Genomic DNA, 20514 nt, shown 5'->3' with positions numbered 1-20514 from the left:
ATTAACATTTCCGGAATGTTATTTTAACTTTTTCGGATCTCTCAGTGTGGTCGAATTCCCGAAGACCAAAATCTCCGCAGGGCCAAAATCCCAAACATCAAAATTCCGAATTTTTGTTATAGCTACTTTTATGACTGCGCATGCGCTTTCTGAAGGCAAAGGGATATTTTCTGTGTTTTGGGAACTTATTTCACACATTGTCCTCTTTATAATTTCGTTCCTTTCAGGACTTTGACTATTCGGGATGTTGGTTTTGAAGATTTTGGCGTTCGGGATTTTAGCTTTCGGGATTTAGACACTTTCAGGGTATTGCCGTTCGGATCGGAACTTTTGTTGCCACCGAAGGGTTCAAAATTTAAAAAGAAAATTTTGATTGTTCATATCTCCGAGATTTATTAACCGATCTTAATCACTGGATATTCAATCGAAAGGTCTTGACAAACCCTAAATATTGAGATTACAAATTAACTCAAAACTCTCCCATAGGGGATGTTCCTGACTAATACAGTGCTGTCTCTCTATATGCACAGTTTGGGTACTTTTTTTCACAGTTCTCTCTCTGAATATGCACAACTTTTTTTGAAATTCCCAACGGTTTTTTTTCTTTCTTTTAATAAATTATCATTTTTTATTGTTCTAGAATTTCCCGTGTTATTTTAAATATAATATGTGACAGGAAAAATAAAATTAAGAAAATTAAAAACAAGAAAATTAGTTACCAAGAAAATAATTTTCTTTATTATGTAAAAATTTTCAAATACAGTGCCCGCTTTGTAATCCGGATGATTGGGAGACAATATGACAAATGTCCGCTTCGTTATCCGGATGGATTTTTTGAATTTGTTCAACGTCTCGAAAATATAATACAAGATTTTTTTTGTAGAATTAGTATAAAAGTTTTAAAGAAAATTGAAAAGACATAGTTAGAGAATTCGTTATGCTATTATACTTCATTTATTAAACAAAAACTTCACAAGATAATCCATCTTTCATTGGTGAACAGACAAGCATAAATAACCTCAAAATTATTTTATATGTAACCGTCGAGAACTCGTCCGGATTACGCTGATCCGGATTAGAGAGCGGGCACTGTAGTTTAAAAAGGTTATGCGACATCTTTGAAGTTTTTTGAGAAAATGAGGTTAATTTGTTTTGCCCAAAAGAAAATGCAAATTATAGAGAAAGAAAAACTGCAAAGTAATTAATAAGAAAAACCTGAAGTTTCTAAAATTAATGAGGTTAATAAAAAGATTTCTTATTAATTACAAGGACAAAATTAATCTTCATAAAATTTATTTTAGCTTTTTTGAGGTTAAGTTCAACATAACCTCATATTCTGATCATTCTGTTACCTGCATTTTCTTCCGCAGAAACGACGAAGAAAGCCAATGTGTTGATTATCGGAACATTGTGAAGGACAACCAAGATGTTGATGATGAGATTCCGGAGTTAATTTAGGAGGAAGAGACATTTTGCAGACGACACCAAAAAGAGGTAAATCATTTTTTTCTGATAACTCAATTTTATTTCTCTTAATCTACCTGTCTATAACGCCTTCCCTATATCTTTTTCACATTTTCTTTCTTGTTTCTTGACAAAAAAAATGGTACTTGAAGAGATAGTGAAATGGTTGATAAGAAAATTTAGGGTTTTTCTTGGTTGATATGACATTATTTTTTTTGGTTCTTCAATTCCATTCCTCAATCTCTAATTGCACTTTTTTTCCTTTTTTTCTCGAGCAATTATTTCACGTGAAATTTTGATGTTTTCTCTTTTCCTTGACAGTAAAGGTTGTATATTTAGGAAAGAAAAGTAGTATAGAAAATATAGATGAAGTTTTTGGTCAAATTTGGTTGTTTAATCACGAGCTATCTTTAGCTCATTTCGTTTTTTTTTCTTGTCTTTGTTATTAAGGCTGTTTCATAACTTTCTCTCCAAAGGAATTTTTCTTGTTATCACTTTTCTATCACTGAATTTTTGAAGATTTTTCCTTAATAATTTCTCTCCTATCTTCTCTCTTTCTATTTTTTTTCGTGAATTCCTATAAAAAGTGATGCTTTCTGTCTTATTTTCTCTTAAAAGATAAATCCTCTTAATTTTTTTTCTTGTTTTTTTCATTTTTTAAACAAATATTCATTAATCACTACTTAGAGCTAGAGTTTTATATTTAAAAACCTAATGCAAAAAAAAACTAGAAACAATAAATTCAGACTTTGTGGATTCTTACAAGGATCCCTCTTTGCTCCATTTTATTTTTTTCATCTTAAATTTTTCCCTGCCAAAATATCTTCCAAAATCACCAGAAATTTCCCTTTCAATTTTGCCTCATTTTTGTTTTAATATAAATCTCAATCGAAGGTATAAATTTCTAAATTTTTTTTTTGAGAGAGAAAGAAAATTAAAAACAAATTCTTTCTCATTTTTCCTCGTAGTAAAAAGAAAATAAATCAGGGAAATTTCTCATTTTTCCATTACTAAATTAATTCTATTTACAAAATTTTTTTGTGGCATTTGTTTCTGCGTGAAAAGAACAATGAAATAATTTCAATTGTCCTCTGAATTCCTTCACACAAATCACCCGCGAATGGTCTTCAAAATCGTGAAACAGCAACGTGTTAACTTTCGCGACTCGGGAGTTTGCTGAAGAAGCGTCTTGGCCACGAAATGGGACAGTCGTATTGACGTGGAACGGGGCCACGGATATTTTTTTCAAAATATCGGAAATACATGAACCACCATTCACGTGACAAGTAGTTGTTGGATGATTGCTTGAGGAGCATTTGATTGTTGGCCAAAGTGTGATAAGTCCAGAATAGACGAGTTGTTACGTAGTACGCAATAAGTACGTCAATTGTATAGTGACCATGTGCCAGAAGTACCTGCAAAACAAACAAAATTAATGAAAAGGGAAAAAAATTGAAAAATTTGCAAACTTTTCATTTAATTGCAAAGTGCAAAGTATAGAGTGCAAAGTGCAAAGTTGTAATTGCAAAGTAATTGCAAAGTCTCAAGTTGATTCTTCAAAATCTCTTTTGTATTAAAAAGCTCGATGATAAGTGCAAAGTGTAAAGTTTAAAGCATTTTTTTAATAGTAAAACGGAGTCTTCATTGAAAAAAAAAATAAATCCTCAAAATGTCTGTATTTTACAATGAAAGGGGGATGACAAAGCGTTTTAGGCTTTGCGAAATACTCGAAATCGTGACTTACTTAGATGCTATACCTGAAAAGCACTTTCGCATCATTTACCGTTTAACGGTTCACAACCGATTTAAACCGATCTATAAATCACTCAAAACATTGCCCAAAATAACTTAGGAGTGATACAATTGAATTTCTGATAAAAATCACTTGTCGCCGGGTATAAATCAGTATATTACCGGTTCATAACCGATTTAAACCGATTTAGGCTTGCCAAGAATTCCAATACCTTTCCAACGATCCCAAACATGATACCAATTGGTTCAGGAATGTGCCATCTAGAGCCTTTTAATCATTTTGCTTTGAAAAATCGTTATGAAGCGCTCTGATATCTTCCCGGACTTCCGGAATGCGAAAATCCCCTTAAATTGGCGCTTACTACGAAACACCGGTGGTGGTCCCCTGTGCTCCTCGCACACACGATCATGGTCAAAAATCATGGTCATGGATCTTTATTTTTTTTTTAATTTTTGAAAAATTATGCAAAGTGAAAATTGTAATGCTTAAGGCAATTTCTTAATTTGCAAAGTGTAATTTTAATAATTTTAAAGAGTTTGTTTGCGTTATCCCAGCATTTTGCATTAAAAATTCGGCAAAAAATATTTTTGTTAATTTACGCAAAGTGGAAAATGCAAACTTTAAGGCAATATCCTAATTGCCTAATCGACAAAAGTGCTTTTTATTATTTTTTTTTAAAATCTTCTTTGCGAAAACTTTGCATCCTTGCACTTTGCATTGAAAATCATACAAAAAAATGTTTAAAAAATTCTTTTTTGTTTAATTATGCAATATGTAAGTTGAAAGCAATTTGTCTTGTCAATTGCAAAGCGAATTCTCAACACATTTTTTTTCCAAAATCTCTGAATTGTACACTGAAAATCAAACAAAAATCATGGATCTTTCTTAGAAAATTTTGAAAAATTATGCAAAGTGAAAAGTGAAAGAGCAAAGTTTAAGGAAATTTTTAAACTGCAAAGTGTAATTTTCATTATTTAAAAATAAATCTTGTTTACTATATCCCAGCACTTTGCATTAAGAACTAAGTAAATTTTTTTTAGAAAATTATATTTTATTTAATTATGAAAAGCGCAAAGTGCAAAGGTGTTAGAAATTTGTCAATTTTAGTAGAAAATTTTCTATTTTCTTTTAACTATTTGTCGTTAAAATCCCTTCAATTTGCTTTAATTATTATGGAAAATAATAACTTAAAATATTATTTTTTTTTTTAATTTTTGTAAAGTGAAAAGTATAAAGTGCAAAGTCCAAACCCATTTTGCATTCACAAAGCATATTGTCCATTGTCTCTTTTATTTTTTAATTTTTATAAAATAAAACAAAAAAAATGATAAAAAATATGTATTCGATCAAAATGCAAGGTTAAAAATAATTTGTCAATTGTAAAGTGTATTATCTATTTTCTTTACACAAATGCTGTCTCTAAAATCTCTTTTCCGAAGAAATATTTAGAATGAAAAGGTCTTTAAAATCAAATTCCATTTGTTTTTGGTTTCTGAAATTTGCCTTTGCAACGTATTTTGCAAAGTTTCTGTTTCGTTTAAGTTTTGCAAAATTATGAAAAAGAATCTATTTTGGTATTTCTTTTTAAACTTTTCAATTTAAATACATTAGGTTTGAGAATTCCTTAAAAATTGACGATAATCTCCTCACTTTGCATTTATTTCTTTTAGTAAAATTTTTGCCTAAAATGCAAAGTGTAAAGGGTTTATTTTAATTCTATTTGCAATTATTTACAAAACAAATTGCAAAGTCAAACAATTTAAATTTGGGAAATGAACTACAAAAATATGAATTTGATATTTATGGGATTCGGAATTTTTATTTTCTCCATTTTGTTTTTCCCAGTTTGTCTTTGGAATCTTTGTCTTCGGTAATTTTTGTTTTTTGGAAACTTTGTCTTTGGAAATCTTGTCTTTCATGCATTTTGTGCAAGTGTCGGAAATTTTGTCTGTCATACAGAAAATTTCCCTTTGCGCCAAATTACGAAAGTAAAAACTTCCCAAAAGAGAATTTCCCTTTGCCCCAAAGGATGAAACTCAAAACTTCCCAAAACGCAGAAAATTTCCCTTCGCCCCAAAGGAAAAAACTAAAAACTTCCTAAAACGCAGAAAATTTCCCTTTTCCTCAAAGGACGAGACCAAAAACTTCCCAAATCACAAAAAATTTCCCTTAGCTCTAAAGGACAAAACTAAAAACTTCCCAAAACGCAGAAAATTTCCCTTTGCCCCAAAAGACGAAACCAAAAACTTCCCAAAACACTGTTGTAATTTCATTATTTAATAAAATATTACTTGTTTAAAATATATGAAAGACACAATTTACCAAGACAAAGTTTCCAAAAAACAAAGATTCCGCAAACCGATATTTATATATTTTATTAGGAACATTTTTTTCCCATGGCACATTTACTTTTCAAAAGTATTTTGCAAAGTGCAAAGTTAAAACAAGGTTCTGCAAACAATGTTTATCGTATGAAAATGCGGAAGAAAATGTAAAAAATTAGATTTTGCAAACACTTCTTTCAATTCTAAGATAAAAATAAGCTTAAAGATTTGAATTAAAGATTTTCTATTTTGAATTGAAGGCCAGAAATGCTTCCTCTAATGGATTATTCAGAGTTAATTTTCACTTTTCTCTTGGCAACTTCTGCATTTTCTAACTTCAAGTGCTTTGTTTTCATTGAAATAATCCACGAGCAAATAATTTCCATCGAATCGAATGAAAATGCTCGATTTTTTTTGTTTTAGTTCCCTCTCGAAAAAAATTCTTATCACCCAGTTCAGCCAGAGTAAAGAGCAAAGATGGAAAATGGCAAAAATAGTGATAAAGGTGATAAAGTTAATCCAAAGGGATCAAGCTACAATCTACAACTTACCATAATGATTCCGACAAGAGCATTCAGCCAGGCGGCCCAGTGAATGGCATAGAAGCGTTTTGGTGAATCTGCAATTTGAGTTCAAATAAATTAATGATGCGGTTTCGTATCGCATGAGAAAGGATGATTTTTTTTTTAAATAGAATTACTTCTTGGCATTTCTCCGCCTAATTGGAGAGGTATTTGCATAATTTGTCAAAGAGGCAAAAAGGTAGTGATAAGCTTGTTTGAGGTTATGGAAACTCTGATTCTTTTGATTGCAAATTGGTCTAAGTTACTCTTTTAGTTAAGAGGTTATTCTAGAATTTGAGGTTAAGTATCATTTAACCTGAAAAAAGGTCATTTCATAGCAGAAACTTCCCTATTAAATGCAACTTGCAATTTTTCTACAATCTGTTTATCTCTGAATTCAACAAATACTTCTTTGTTAAATGAACAGGATCTGGTACGTTTTAAGGTTAGGATTCTGCACAATTAGATTTTCAATAACTTTCAGATTATATTTATTTAGTCGTGGTCAAAATACAAAGTTCCAATTGCAGGATAAGGGCTTCTTTGAGAAATTTTAAAGTAAAGACCAACATAACCTAAAACATCGATATAATCTTTTGAGATATAATAATGAGATAATGAGACCGTAAATATCAAAATCGTTCTACTTTTCTTTCAAATTGTCAAAAACTTTTATCAAATAAATCACTATATTGTTTTGTCCATGGAATATTTTAGTGTTATGTGCAACATAACCTCTTCTTAATCCCGATTTGATAGTGCTGTCAACTCTAAGATAAAAAATATGCTTAAGATTTGAGTTAAATATTTAATGTTCAAATTAAAGATTTCCTATTCTGAATCAAAGGTTTAAAAGCCTTAAAGCAATTTGATGCTTTAAAATTAAAGATCTTCATTGAAAAATCGAATTAGCATTAAATATCGGTTTTGATATTGAATGTTTAAAGATTTATATCAAAATCTGTTCACTTTTTCTTTCAAAGAGTCCTAAATTTAAGAGAATTATTGCTACAGCGTCTGTTCCATGGAATATTTGTAGGTTATGCTCAACATAACCTTTTCTCAATCCTGATAATGCTGTCAATTCTATGATAAAATATGCTTAAAGATTTAAGTTAAATATTTAATGTTCAAATTAAAGATTTCCTATTCTGAATCAAAGGTTTAAAAGCCTTCAAGCAATTTGATACTTTAAAATTAAAGATCTTCATTGAAAAATCGAATAAGCATTAAAAAATCGGTTTTGATATTGAACACTTAGAGATTTATATCGAAATCTCTTCACTTTTTTTCTTCAAAAAGTCCTAAATTTATGAGAATCATTGCTACAGCGTCTGTTCCATGGAATATTTGTAGGTTATGTTCAACATAACCTTATATTTTTAACCACTTTCTTTGTTAAATAAGAGGATTAGATCTTATTTCTAGATATTTTATGATTTTGAAAGACTACTTTAATTTTATGTAAATCTTCTAGTTTCTTTTACAACTTTGAAGTATATCCAAATTGTGTTTTTATTCTTTTATAGGTTATGTGCAGTACAATTTAAAAAATTGAGTTAATAATTATGTCCATTCTTTTCTTAGCATAAAAACTTTTTACATTGCGTAATTTGCGTCACATGGGGAAGAGTTTTTCAAATAAAATAAGAATGGGATACAAACATAACCTCAAAATGCTGATATATTTTGTGAGACGAAATACCTTTAATTTAAAAAAAAATGCAGTAATCTGATAATATAAAACAAATTGCAAGATCTTCAGGTTATTCCTTCTTTTTGAAAAGCATTCAATTTTAATTTTAAAAATCCTAAAAATAGATAAAGTTTTTAGGTTAGGATTTCCTCTAGCTTTCTTAGTAGTTAAAATTGGAAATCCTGATCACTTTTTGCAAATCCAAGTTCTGTTAAATTCAAAAGGTTCCGTTACTAACTAAAATGCCCCTTTCATGTTTTAGGTTATGTACTAATATAACCTCAATTGTAAAAACTTGATTTTTGTGCTTCATTAGAAGCACTGCAATAGCTGTGACGATGAAAGAGTCACAGCAAAGTTATTCTTCGAACGAAGATAATGTAATGGTATCCTTTGCATGAAAATAGCCCATGAGAATTATTTATTTCCAGCGATTGAATTGGGGATTGCGATTGAGAATTACAGCCCTTGAGTATTTGGTACACTCAGAAAATTTAACCGCCAAATAATTTTATTCAGTATTTATTTTTGTCTCAGAACGTCTATGCGTCGTATGAAAGATTTTATAGGTTTCGAATTGAATTTGCAGCTAAAATAGATTTGATTAGCGTCATTATCGCAAGAATATAAATATCCAGATGAAAATTACACCAAAAATTTTTGAACGCAGCTCAAAGAGTGAGCTCAGATGCTCTTATCGAAGGTCAACGTGTATTTTTGATTTTCACTTTAAATATGGAAAATTTTGGATCTATTTTTATTTGTGCAACATTTCCAAGCAATTTTAATCGCTAGCAGCGAAATTTTGTTGAATAGACAAGAGATCGCGTTTTAAAGTGAGGTTATGGCACTCCTAACCTTTGAAGAATGATAGAATTTTTGATTCTGCACCTTATTTAGCAAAGTTTGTTATGGAAATTGTGTTTACATTGCGATTAATTTTAAATATTTATTGATTCCTATATCAAAAGGGTTAAAAGATCACAATGAAATTTTGAGGTTATGTAGAATATTACAAGGTAAATTTCCCATTAAAAAATCTTCATGACTGTTCTAGGGTACATATACTTCCAAAGCTTCAAATCAATTTTTAAAAATGGGAAAACCTTGGAAATGTTAGAAGGTTTGAGGTTAGGATTTCCTACATTTCGAAATTTACTTAACGTCTCAAAACCGAATTGGAAATATGACAAATCTAGTTTTCCTTCTAAGAAAAGACCTCGAACTCGGGATTTTTTTTGTTTTTTTCGGGTTATTTTCTTATTTGTATTAAAAGCTAATTAGAAAATTGAGGTTAAGTCATAACGTTTAACCATAACCAAAAAAATCTTGCTATACTTTGAACTTTAATACCTTAGAATTTTATGTGATGCATTTCTTGTTTATTCTAATCCTTCTAAATGCTTAAGTATTCCAATCGTATAAGATTCTATCTGTAATTCTGGAGTTTAGATTGTGAGGTTATGTGCAACATCACAAGGTAAGTCTTCCATCAGAGAATCTTCCGAATTTTCCTATCATATACATATTTCCAGTCAATTTTCAAACATTTCTGATTTGATTAAATAAAAAAAAATCTAGCTGAAAAGTTTGAGAGGTTTGAGGTTAGGATTTGCTGCATATCGAAATTCACTAAAGATCTCACAAACTAATGAGAAATATGTCAAATCCGATACTTTTCGTAAGAAAGGATAACGGGCTCGGGAATTTTTTGCTTTTTGGGGTTATTTTCTTGTTTATAATAGAAGCTATTTAGAAAATTGAAGTTATTACTAATCGTATCGAGATATTGTACCACAAGGTAATAATTTTTACAATGTCAATTCTCGTAGTGGAAAAATCTGCTAAGAATCTGCTAAGCTCCTAAAGTTGTTGGGCGAAGGCAGTGCATTATATTACGTCATTATTACATGTGAAAATTATTTAAATCAGACATTCGGATCTTTGCACCGGACGGGACTCGAACTCACATTTGTGAGAGTTGAGCCAGAGATCTCATTCGCCCAAGACACAACGCTTTTGACTATTACGCCACTGAGATCTTCAGAAAATTGAGGTTAAGTCGTAAGGTTCAGACATAACCACAAAAATCTGGTAATATTTCGAATTTAAGAAACTTTAACCTTTTTATATGGCGAGTTTTTTTCTTCATTCTAATCGGTTTTGTATTCCAAATGCAACTAATTCTATCCTAGGATTCTTAGCAAGTTTGAGGTTATGTTTTACCGTACTTGTAGATATAAACAGAGAGTAAAAATTAAGAGAAAATAGCTGAATTATCAGAAGAAAAAGTTTAGAAAGGAAGTTTATTAATAGTTAAGTTTCGTATGCATTTTCTCTTTAGACAACAAAAAGGATACTTCTGAAAGTATGGTTATGTTAAGCTTAACCTCAAAGGACACATTTTAAATTGCAAAATGCCGAAATAATTCGTAGATTTTTTTTGCATTTTAAATCAAAACCATAAAAATTTTGCGTGGTTAAATCATGAGTTCTAACCTCAAAAAAGTCAAATTTGAGGTTAGAATTTGATACAATCCTGATTTAGGACTGATTAAGTTTGTTCTAACCTTGTTATCTAATTGAATCAAATTCTAACCTGAAAATTTAACTTTTTGAGGTTAGGAGAGTTCCAACTCTAACCTTACAATTTTTGTCGAGTAGAATTAACTATTTTGTTTTCTTCAGAGAATTTCTTTTTTGTGTTCATTTTTTCTCAGTATCATTACCTCAATTTGTTGTTTACTAATCGATTACAAAACTCAGGGGAATTTGTTATTGAACTCAATTTGCATAATTTTACTTTCGATAGATTTCTATTAAAACTAAAGAATTTCTCTTTGAATATTTTGGATGTTGCTATTTTTATGAATTTTGTTTATCTTAAAAATCTCGAAATTCATCCATCATTGAGTCTGAGAAAGGCAAGGTTAAGTGATTGACTTACATTCGCTGATGATTAGATAGGCAAGAACCAGCATGACCGTATGTCCACTGTAGATGTAGTCACCGCAGAAGGTGTGCTTGCCGTTGATGGACAGTCCGAAGCCGGACAAGAGTTGAAAGACGCGTTTGGCAATCAAGAGGGGAGTTGTTGAGTTTGACTTGGGACTGCAATAGTAAGTTGTACTAGGAACAGGCAAAACTGTCACGTACATCGTCACAGATCGCATTAGGTAGAGCAGGGCCATCAGTAGGAAAACCCGACGCATTACGATGAATCTGACGGGGGAAAATGCGTTTGGTGGGGAGGAAGAGATATCGTTTTAGTCATATTTTTGATAAGAAAAATTTGGTAATTGAGATAAGCAAACCTGTGTTTGTGGAAAATGATGAGAATGATGCATGAATTGACGCCGATCATTATGAGAATTTCACTGACATTGAGAGCCCAATCCATATCCTGAATATTGTCCAGGACGACGTCCGGAAGTGGTGCATATTTTTCTCTATCAGGTAGTCTTTCATGGACGAGGGATAGTGATACTGTGGCTAATATAAAGTTGACGACTAATATCACAAATGCTGCAATAGAAAGGCAACGGTTAGAGGAATTTGAAATTGTGAGGTTATGTTGAACATAACCAAAAATATAAAAGAATATTCAATCTTTAAAAGCTTTTGGGTTATTTTTTCTGTATGCTCCCAGTGGTTTTTTTTTAACTTTCTGTCTCCCAAATACATTAAATTTTAAACTCGGACACTTGCTGGTTTGAGGTTAGAATTCAATGCACTTCAAAATTGATTTTCTAACCTCAAAATATCTAAATTGAGCGGAAAATGAGGAAACAGGATTTGTTTATTCGGATTAGGTTATTTAAAAAAATTAAAGTATTTAAAAAAATGCTTCTGTCTTGTTTTAGGTTATGTTGAATATAACCTCAATTTGAAAAACTTCTGAAATATTAGCATTAACCTCTCAAAAATTATTTCTATGCTTTATTAGAATGAATTAAAAATTAAACTGGGGCACTTGGCCGGTTTGAGGTTAAAATTCACTGCATTTAAAAAATCATTTTCTTGATTAGAATGAGTAGCACACATTTTATACCAGCATTTTAGCCTTAAAATATTTAAATTAGGCGAATAATGAGGAAAATCAATACTTGAACGCGATTTTTAATTCGAATTAGAGGTTATTTAAAAAAATTAAGATATTTAAAAAAAATGCTACTGTCATGTTTTAGGTTATGTCGAATATAACCTCAATTGTAAAAACTTATGAAATATTATCATAAACCTACTAAAAATTATTTCTATGCTTCTTTAGAATGTATTAAATTTTAAACTGGGACACTTGGCCGGTTTGAGGTTAGAATTCACTGCACTTAAATATTCATTTTTTTATAGAATGCATAGTACACATCTTAAATCAGCCTTTTTGCCTCAAAATATCTTAATTAATTTGTTTCATCGGGTTAGAGGATATTTAAAAAAAAAGTGAGGTTAGGTGTAACCTAACCGGAAAAATCTAACCGTATTTTGTATTTCACAATAATTTAAACACTTTCCACTCAATCCATTTTATTGAGTATTTTAAATACTTCTGTATTTCAAATATAATGAGCTTTATTATGAAAAAATTGTACGATTTGAGGTTAGAACATTTTAGAACTCTTAGAACAGATAATATAGGGTTAGAAATGATAATTCAGGGTGATAGAACTTAAATTATAACTAACTGTAAATAAAACTTGGTCACAAACTTCTAAAGCTATTGTATTTTATTAGACTGATTTTCTTGTTCTTACTAAAAATGAGGTTAGATTAAATCTAACCTAAAACCTAATAAAAATAATTAAATTGCAAGAATTCTGATTCATTCCAATGTACATTTTTTTGGTAGAAGTTGTTTTCTTCTGAATTATTAATGTATGAAAATTTTTAATTGAGAAAGGGATGTGTTTGAGGTTAGAATTTATTTCATTGTAAAATGAAAGTAACATTTTTTGAACCACAAATTAGGTCACAATTTTGTATGAGAGCTCTTGAAATTCCTAAGGTTTAAGTTTGATTTTTATAAATGGTCGAATTCTTTTTTGAATGCTTTACGAAGGATGCTAAGCTCAGTTGTGTTAATAATGACATAACCTAGAATTTTTTTTAAGTAGACAAATAACAGGAATGGCTTGGTATAAACAGATTATTTTTCAAGGTACATTGTATCATGAAAAATCTAATACTTTTAATTCTATTATTTGATCAAATTTTTTTTGGAAAAGTTAGGTTATGGTGTTTCTAACCTAAAAAGGAACCTGCATTAACCTCACATTCCAGGAAAAACTTTCAATTGAATTAAATGATTAACAGTTTTATCTTTTGATGAACTTTTTCAAGGAAATCTGTAATATTTAATGTGACTCTCTGTCCTGACCCAATGGTAAACCTTTTGATACTTTTAATTAATAGGATAAAGAGATTGGAAAATGTCTCCATGAATTTATCATTAATTTTTTCTCCGTCTTGCGAACGTCGCGTGAATTTCTGTGTTGAGTGTTTGATAGTATTTTGTCAAGAAGTACTGGCACTTTTTTTCACTTAAAATTTTAATGTGGGAAAAATCAATAAGTCTCTAAGCAACTCATCAGTTAGATTGTGGGAATTCCACAAATGCTCTTTCCTCATTTTCCAACTAAACTGAGTGCAAAATGAAGCTGTAGAAATTTTCTGCAAGCATATTGAATTTCAGAATGAATAAGTTGTATAAATTGATTTTCTCACAAAAGTTGTGTCTAGATTGAAAATTAAAATTTTCTTCCGCATCTCAACTGATGGCTTGAGCGATATTAGTATTTGTGTAAACAAGAATTAGACGATAAAGCATTTCAGAAAAGCAAACACAGATGCAAATGCAGCTATTAAGACTTGATCAGCTTATTTCCTTTGAGATTCATGCTGAAAGTCACGTCTAAATGTGTGAAAAATCGATTTTGAGCTGAATTTGAGGGACATTCTGCAGAAATTTTCCAATTCTAGAGCCTAATTCTATTATTTCTAATAGATATTATTACAAAATTTGAGGTTATGTTTAGCTTTACATTGAAAAAAATAAAGTTTCTAAGTTTAAATGAAATTTGATGATCATTAAAGGGTCAGAATGTTAAATAAAACGATAGATCTTGGTTTTGTTTATTCAGGTCTTAAGTAAATCTTAAGATTTCTAACCACAAAAAAGAAATAGGGATATAAGTTCAATATTTTTCACAAATCATTAATTCAGTAATTTTAGTCAGATCGTCTTCTTTTTAAGTTAAATTACAGTTAAAAGTGGCATCAGGACGCAATATTAAGAGACCTTGCTTCAAAGATTTTTGAGGTTATGTGAATTATTCTCAACATAACCTAAAATTTCAAAACCCTGTTAAAATAATAAAATGAGACGTTGTAATTCAGTACGTTGTACAAAAATCAAATAGGGTTAGCATAATACTATTAACACACTAATTCCGTCATTAATTTAAACTATTGAGGTTAGGATCTGATATCTTTGGAACAGGAAAAGAAGCTTTTTAATTTGTATAGTAAATTGATTAATTTGTGATAACGATTGCTAATGTTCCAAGGTTCTTGTACTAGTCTTGTCATACTACAATTTATTTTAGAGGTTATGTCTAGCATTATCTGACATTTCGAAGTAACTTCTTATTTAAGTATAAGAACATTAAACGCAATAGATTAAATACATAGGTGAATAAGTGGTTTTAAGAGTGAACCGTGAGCGTTTATCGGCAATATTGTGCCGATCTGGAGCCAAAAATCGTCAGATCGGTACTATTTTGCCAAGAATTCAACACATTGGCACAATTTGGCCAGAAAGCGACAATTCATCATTTTCATTAGCAAAACTCGGCAGATCTGCACGATTTTAGCGAAGAATCGGCAGATTTAAATGTCACTTAGTTCTTATAAAGTACAGCGTTCATTTCAACTTGCATAACATCATAAATTTCCTACAGAAAATTCCAGTGCAGTGGTAAATTTTGATATACTGTACTGGAAACACTAATCTTGTAGACTTATTCGGCAGACCGGAACGAGGTCGATAAAATTCGTACGAAATCGGCAAATCGGCACAATTTGCCGACTTTCTGAGATCCGTGAGCGACACAGTTATCTACCCCTTGGATTAAATGAAAATTGTGCTTATTAGGGGAAAGTACACTGCCCTCGAACGTTCATGCCTTCGAATAATTTGAATTTTCCTCCAAAATAGGAATTTTTTAACATAACCTCACAATTGACATTTTAAATCCAAACGTCGTTCGAATTTGAGAGATTCAGGTTTGAGAGACTACTGTAAATATTTGTTTTTTCAAAGTTTCAAGCCCAAACTTCTTTCTGGAGGCTATGTTCAGCAAAATTTCAGGCTGTGATATTACTCGTGAACTAAATTAGACAATTCGTTCCATTAGCGGAATATGCTCGCAATTATGAACATTCTCTTCATGCCCAAAGTACATAACCTTATCGGTTTCTAAGGATTCAAGATATTTGAGGTTAAGTGTAATTAAATTTATTTTAATGCAATAAAACTGTCTGAATTGTTGATCTGACAAACTTGATGTATTTGGGAAAATTGTTCTTTAATTTGAAAAATTAAAAAAAAACATTTGTTTTAATAAATAAAGATCGCATCTGAGTGCTTTGCAGCCATTTATGGGAGAAGAACGGTTTAATTTTTCATATTAAAACCACAAAATTGGTCAAAAGGAGTAAATTTATTAAAAATGATATGAACCAAATACGATCATAGTGTAAGATGAGATAATTTGGAAGCCTTGTACCCTATCATGGCTATCATGGTTTTCTTCCAAAATAGATATGATTCCGAATTACCACATCTTATCTTAAATATCCCCTGCAATTATTAGCTACTAAGAATTAAAATATTTGAGGTTATGTGTTGTAGAAATTGGTTCTTGCTACTATAGCGCCCCCAGTGTCGATTCCACAAAGTAAATATGTTCTAGAAAGATGAAATACTTTGCAAAATCTTTCGAGTTGTGAGAAACACTTCAATAAAGTTTTAGCCCAATCTGAGGATATGAAATTTTGTTGCAGTTGTAGTCACTTGAGGTTATTTAGAACCTCAGTAATGTATACAGAAAAGCGATTGTTGATTTTTTTGCACTAAAATAACTGCGAATGTTCAGCAAAATCGAAATTATTTGGTTTGATTTTATAGCCTCTGGCAAATGAGATAAATCAGGAAGAATATTCACACAAAGTCACTAATTATTGAACTTTACAAATACCAATACAAAATTGAGGTCAACTTGAGACTTTCCTAAGATTGCAACAGACTTACTATTCATTTCGAATAAATAGTTGATAAAAATTTCCACAAGTTGTTACTTACTCCAATTTATAAAATCAACGAGTATTGGAACAAATTGTATCAAATGAACCAATCAAAACACTACTACTAATTTAATAGCTACAAATAAAGAGTTCTTGTTCGTTACACAATAATGTTTTGATTGTCATACCCTCATGCAAAGAAATGAAAACAGGAAGTTCATTTGAATGTTTGATTTATGATAAAAAACAGGCAATATTGTTAAGTGATGCTTGCACAGTATAAATTTTATAATGTTTGAAGGTCTAGGACGTATAAAATTCAATTAAAACTTACAGTAGAAGGTTTTCCACTTTTCCTTTGGGAACCGTGGTTCATCACGTAAAGGCACTGGAACGTCAATTTTAATCATAACAGGTTGTCCAGATGAATCCAATATTTCACTTTGATGGTTATTGTGGTAAGGCAACTCAAATTCGTCAGGTACTTCCTGAAAAGATTGAGAAAACGACATATTTTCTTGCTCTTTTCGTATTTATTTGTTTTTTTTTCTGGAAAAGTATAAGAGATTTTGGAGACTTTGAGGGCTACGCCATCTAGCGGATTTTTTAAATGTTGTATTAAGTTTATTAAGAATTTTCCCTATCTAAATTGATTTAGGAAGTATTGTTTCGGGTTTATTATAATTCAAAAAGTTATTCTTTGTCGCGATTTTATTTACAAAAACAAAAATAAATAAAAGATTTTATTTGAAATCTTTGCTAATTTTTAAAAAGAAATGAACCTTAAGAATTTTGGAAGCTTCAATTCGGCTGAAATCGTTTTTTTGTTTTTTAAATCTGGTCAGAAGGAAAAGATTTACTACATTGTATTTTGTTAAAAACGTAGGAACTTTATTTAACAAGCTTTACAAAGTTTTTTTTTTTTACAAATTTTATAACCAATAAATCAGTCTTTATAATTCACATTTCGAAAATATTCAATAATAAACGATGATTTTAGAATCTAGTTATGTATTTTCTTAAAAAATTCAATATCACTACGTCAGTTTCGTTGACCAAAATATTTGCTAAAATTGAACTTTTGAGGTTATGTATGATTTTTGGAATTGAGTTGTAAATAATTTTTACTTTGGTGTTAAAATGTTCAGGAAAATTGTGCAAAGCTCTAATCTAATGGCTTTATTTCAAAAATAAGGATAAAATGTAATATTTCAAACGAATTATGCTAAAATTAGTTTTGTGAGGTTATGCTTAAAATATTTTGATTGTTGTGTTTCTTGAATAACACCTTTGATAAGAATAAAATATTCTGGTTGATAAATTCTAGAAAATCTTAAATACAAGCAAAACTAACTGTAGGTGATTTCACATAAAATTACAGTAAAATTTACTCCTATTATTTTAGGTTATGTTCAAAATATTTTTTATTTGGCTTTAAAACAAAAATGAAATATTCTAGAGCTTTGTAAAATTTAATAAATTCTTTTAATAAACGCTAAATAAGCTTTAGTCTACTGACAAAATGGAAGACATGATCTATTTGAATCTTTGAGGTTATGTTTGGAAAATTTTAATACAGAATGTATGAAAAAAATTATAAAACTAAATTAAAATTGGTAAAAAAGAGAAAATTTCCTATGGCAGTATTTTAACACTGAAATATTTATATTATGTGGATTGAAAGGAAAATAATAACAAATATAGTTTTTGAGGTTATGTCTGATACTTTATATTAAAAAAAAGTGTAAAAGTATGTCTAACGTTTCCCTAACAATCATGAAATGGTCAAAAGGGCCGCCGTATATTCTAAATAAAACTTGAAATTGAAGAGAATGAAACGAATAAACGATTAAGGTATTTGAGGTTATGATTGAAATATTTGAAGAAGAGTAAATCCTATCTCTAGTAACATACAGTTGAACTTCATAAACTTTAACATCAAATTTTAGTGAGAAAATGCTTATCTACAGGCAATTCCTCTTACAAAGAAAGAAGTTATGTTGAAAATTTAAGCTGCGATCACACATAACCTCAAAGTAATATACTTCGAACAAGCTGATTACGTTAGGCCAGGGGTCAACAAGAACCATTTGAAACCGAACAAACATAAAAAAAAGTATGTCCTGGTAGCGTTTTGACCATTGACGTACAGTAGAGTTCCCCAAATTTGAACAATATTTTGAAAAACGTAACGGAATTGATGTGAAATTCACTATTCCTAAATTAAGAAAAATAACTTTAAAGAATATATCAATCTCTTTTATTGTGAAATAAATGGAAGTTGTTGCAGAAGTTAACAATAATACGATAATATTGAGGAAATAATAGAAAAAAATTTTCCTGATTCAGAATCCACGCAAAACTTTCTTCGCATAACCTCAAATTTTACATTTTGAATTCAACGGTCGTTCATATTTGAGAAACTCTACTGTACAGTAGAGTCTCTCAAATCTGAATCTCTTAAATTCGAACGCCGTTTGGATTCAAAATGTCAATTGTGAGGTTATGTTACAAAGTTCGTATTCTAGGTGAATGAAAATCATATATATGTGCTTCTTCCTGAATGTTTACATACATTATTATCGTATAAAATGAAAAGGAAGTATGTTATCACTAAAACTTGCGAGAAAATACGATAATTTGATTCAAAGTACAATTTAATCTCACACAAATTTCGTTAGTTTTGAAAAAATCGTTCGAATTTGGGAGGTGAGAAATGTCAAAAATACCCCCCGAGCGTTCGAATTTAGGAGACTCTACTGTATAATTTCTATTTGACGTTTGGTTGGTTTCAAACGGTTCTGGCTCACTTCTGCGTTAGAGAATAATGCTTTTTGTCATGTATCACGTAAAATATAACCAAATTGAATAGACATTAATAATAAGTAAAAGAACATTAAGAAATTAAGAAGGTTCTCTTCTAAACTAGTGACACCAGCGCCAACTATCACTCCACAAACAAAACTCCAATGTTCTACAAACTTTAAGTGTCAAGTAAAAGTTCTTTTTTCTTTTACTTTTCAACATTAACACAGCTTAAATGAACAGTATTTATAAAAACAAACTTAGTTATTTATTCAACATCACTACTTTAACGTCAATTTAGCAAAAATTCCAGGAAATTATCAACAAAAACTCACTAAATATCTCAAATGATTCGATCACTTCTAAGGTGAACCAACTAATAATTAAAGCTTCGATAGCAAATTTGTGTGCCTATTGCGCCTTTATCAGACTCTGAAAACATTTCTCTTATCAAGTGTATGAATTTTTTCGTGATTCAGAAAATTATTTGGCAGTGAAAGAAAAAAGAAAATCCCACGAGATAGGTAATAATAATGAGCGAATCGTAAGATCCGGAGCCGTTGAAGAATTCGTCATATTCACGATGATTCATCATTATTTTTTGTTGAAGTGGTTTAGATGTGAATTTTTAATATGTTTTACTCCATTAGATAGTGGTGGATGATAAGGGGAGATTTCGAACTAAATATCATTTACGATTTACGCAATCATTGCGATATCGGAGTGAACTAGAGTTGTGGGTGCAAGAGATAAGTTTCCAGCAATAAATTGACTAGGTTTATACGCTAAAAAAAACATCTCAAGAGTGTTTCTGGATTAAATTTTAATCCGAAGCGCGTTTTGCAATAAAACAGTTAGAAAACAAAAAGCTCTGGAAAGAGGGGCGTTGCGATTTATTTGTACGGCGGATTTAAGAACAGCCGCGGCGAATTCAGGAACAGACGCGGCGAATAGGAGAAGTTGCAAACTGATTGTTCTCATTAGCAAATATCATTTTTATTTACGAGATATACTCAAATCACAATAGTTGGTATTACAAATTTGAAAAGAAGTTAAATTTTTGCACAATTTTTAATTAGAACAAAATATGAATATTAAGATATCAATGGCATAAATTACGTGTAAAATAAAACAATCATTTGATAGCTTGACGCTGTGATCAATTTGGGCGGCGAATTTGGAACAGTCGCAGCGAATAGGGAAGACAATGGAAACTATAAACAATTGTGAGCTATTAAAGGACAACAGCTAAAGAATGGCAAGCTTTTACTCAAAATCAAAATGATTTAAAAAGATAATGAGAAGAAAACAGTAATAACTCGGAGTGTTAATTTTTTTGTAAAATAAATCTTGCTCAAAACCTAATTAAACAATTTACAAAAAAATAAATAAATTAATTAGTACTGAGAGCATGGGGTCATACATGACTCTTACGGCGAGTTTGAAACATACGCGGCGAATAGGGGAAATTGCAAACTAACAATCAAGAATAGAAATAATACCAGCTAAAAGATGTCACGCTTTTGTTCAAGGATAAAGTATTTAAAAAGATTTTCAGTAGAAATGAGTATTATCTTGCAGTAATAGTTTATTTTATGAAATTTCCGT

The 20514-nt window shown here is 30.3% G+C and overlaps 1 protein-coding gene across 5 annotated transcripts in view; it reads right to left on the bottom strand.

Moving 5' to 3' along the window:
• Positions 1-1502: 1502 nt before the first annotated feature.
• The window catches only part of LOC129806154 (phosphatidylcholine:ceramide cholinephosphotransferase 1-like), a 51096-nt gene continuing 32084 nt past the window's right edge, over positions 1503-20514 (bottom strand). For 4 of the 5 annotated variants that reach the window (XM_055854534.1, XM_055854532.1, XM_055854533.1 and 1 more), the window contains 5 exons: positions 16436-16589; positions 11115-11325; positions 10748-11022; positions 6093-6160; positions 1503-2879 (listed from right to left, as the gene is read on the bottom strand). In XM_055854534.1, coding sequence (XP_055710509.1) covers positions 2616-2879; positions 6093-6160; positions 10748-11022; positions 11115-11325; positions 16436-16589 — 972 coding nt within the window. In that variant the 3' untranslated portion in view covers positions 1503-2615. Of the gene's footprint in view, positions 2880-6092; positions 6161-10747; positions 11023-11114; positions 11326-16108; positions 16179-16435; positions 16590-20514 lie in introns of those variants that run through there. The other variant, XM_055854535.1, reaches the window with a different exon arrangement.

Source organism: Phlebotomus papatasi, chromosome 3 (assembly GCF_024763615.1).
Source record: "Phlebotomus papatasi isolate M1 chromosome 3, Ppap_2.1, whole genome shotgun sequence".
NCBI lineage: Eukaryota > Metazoa > Arthropoda > Insecta > Diptera > Psychodidae > Phlebotomus > Phlebotomus papatasi.
This window is presented reverse-complemented; position numbering and strand designations above follow the sequence as displayed.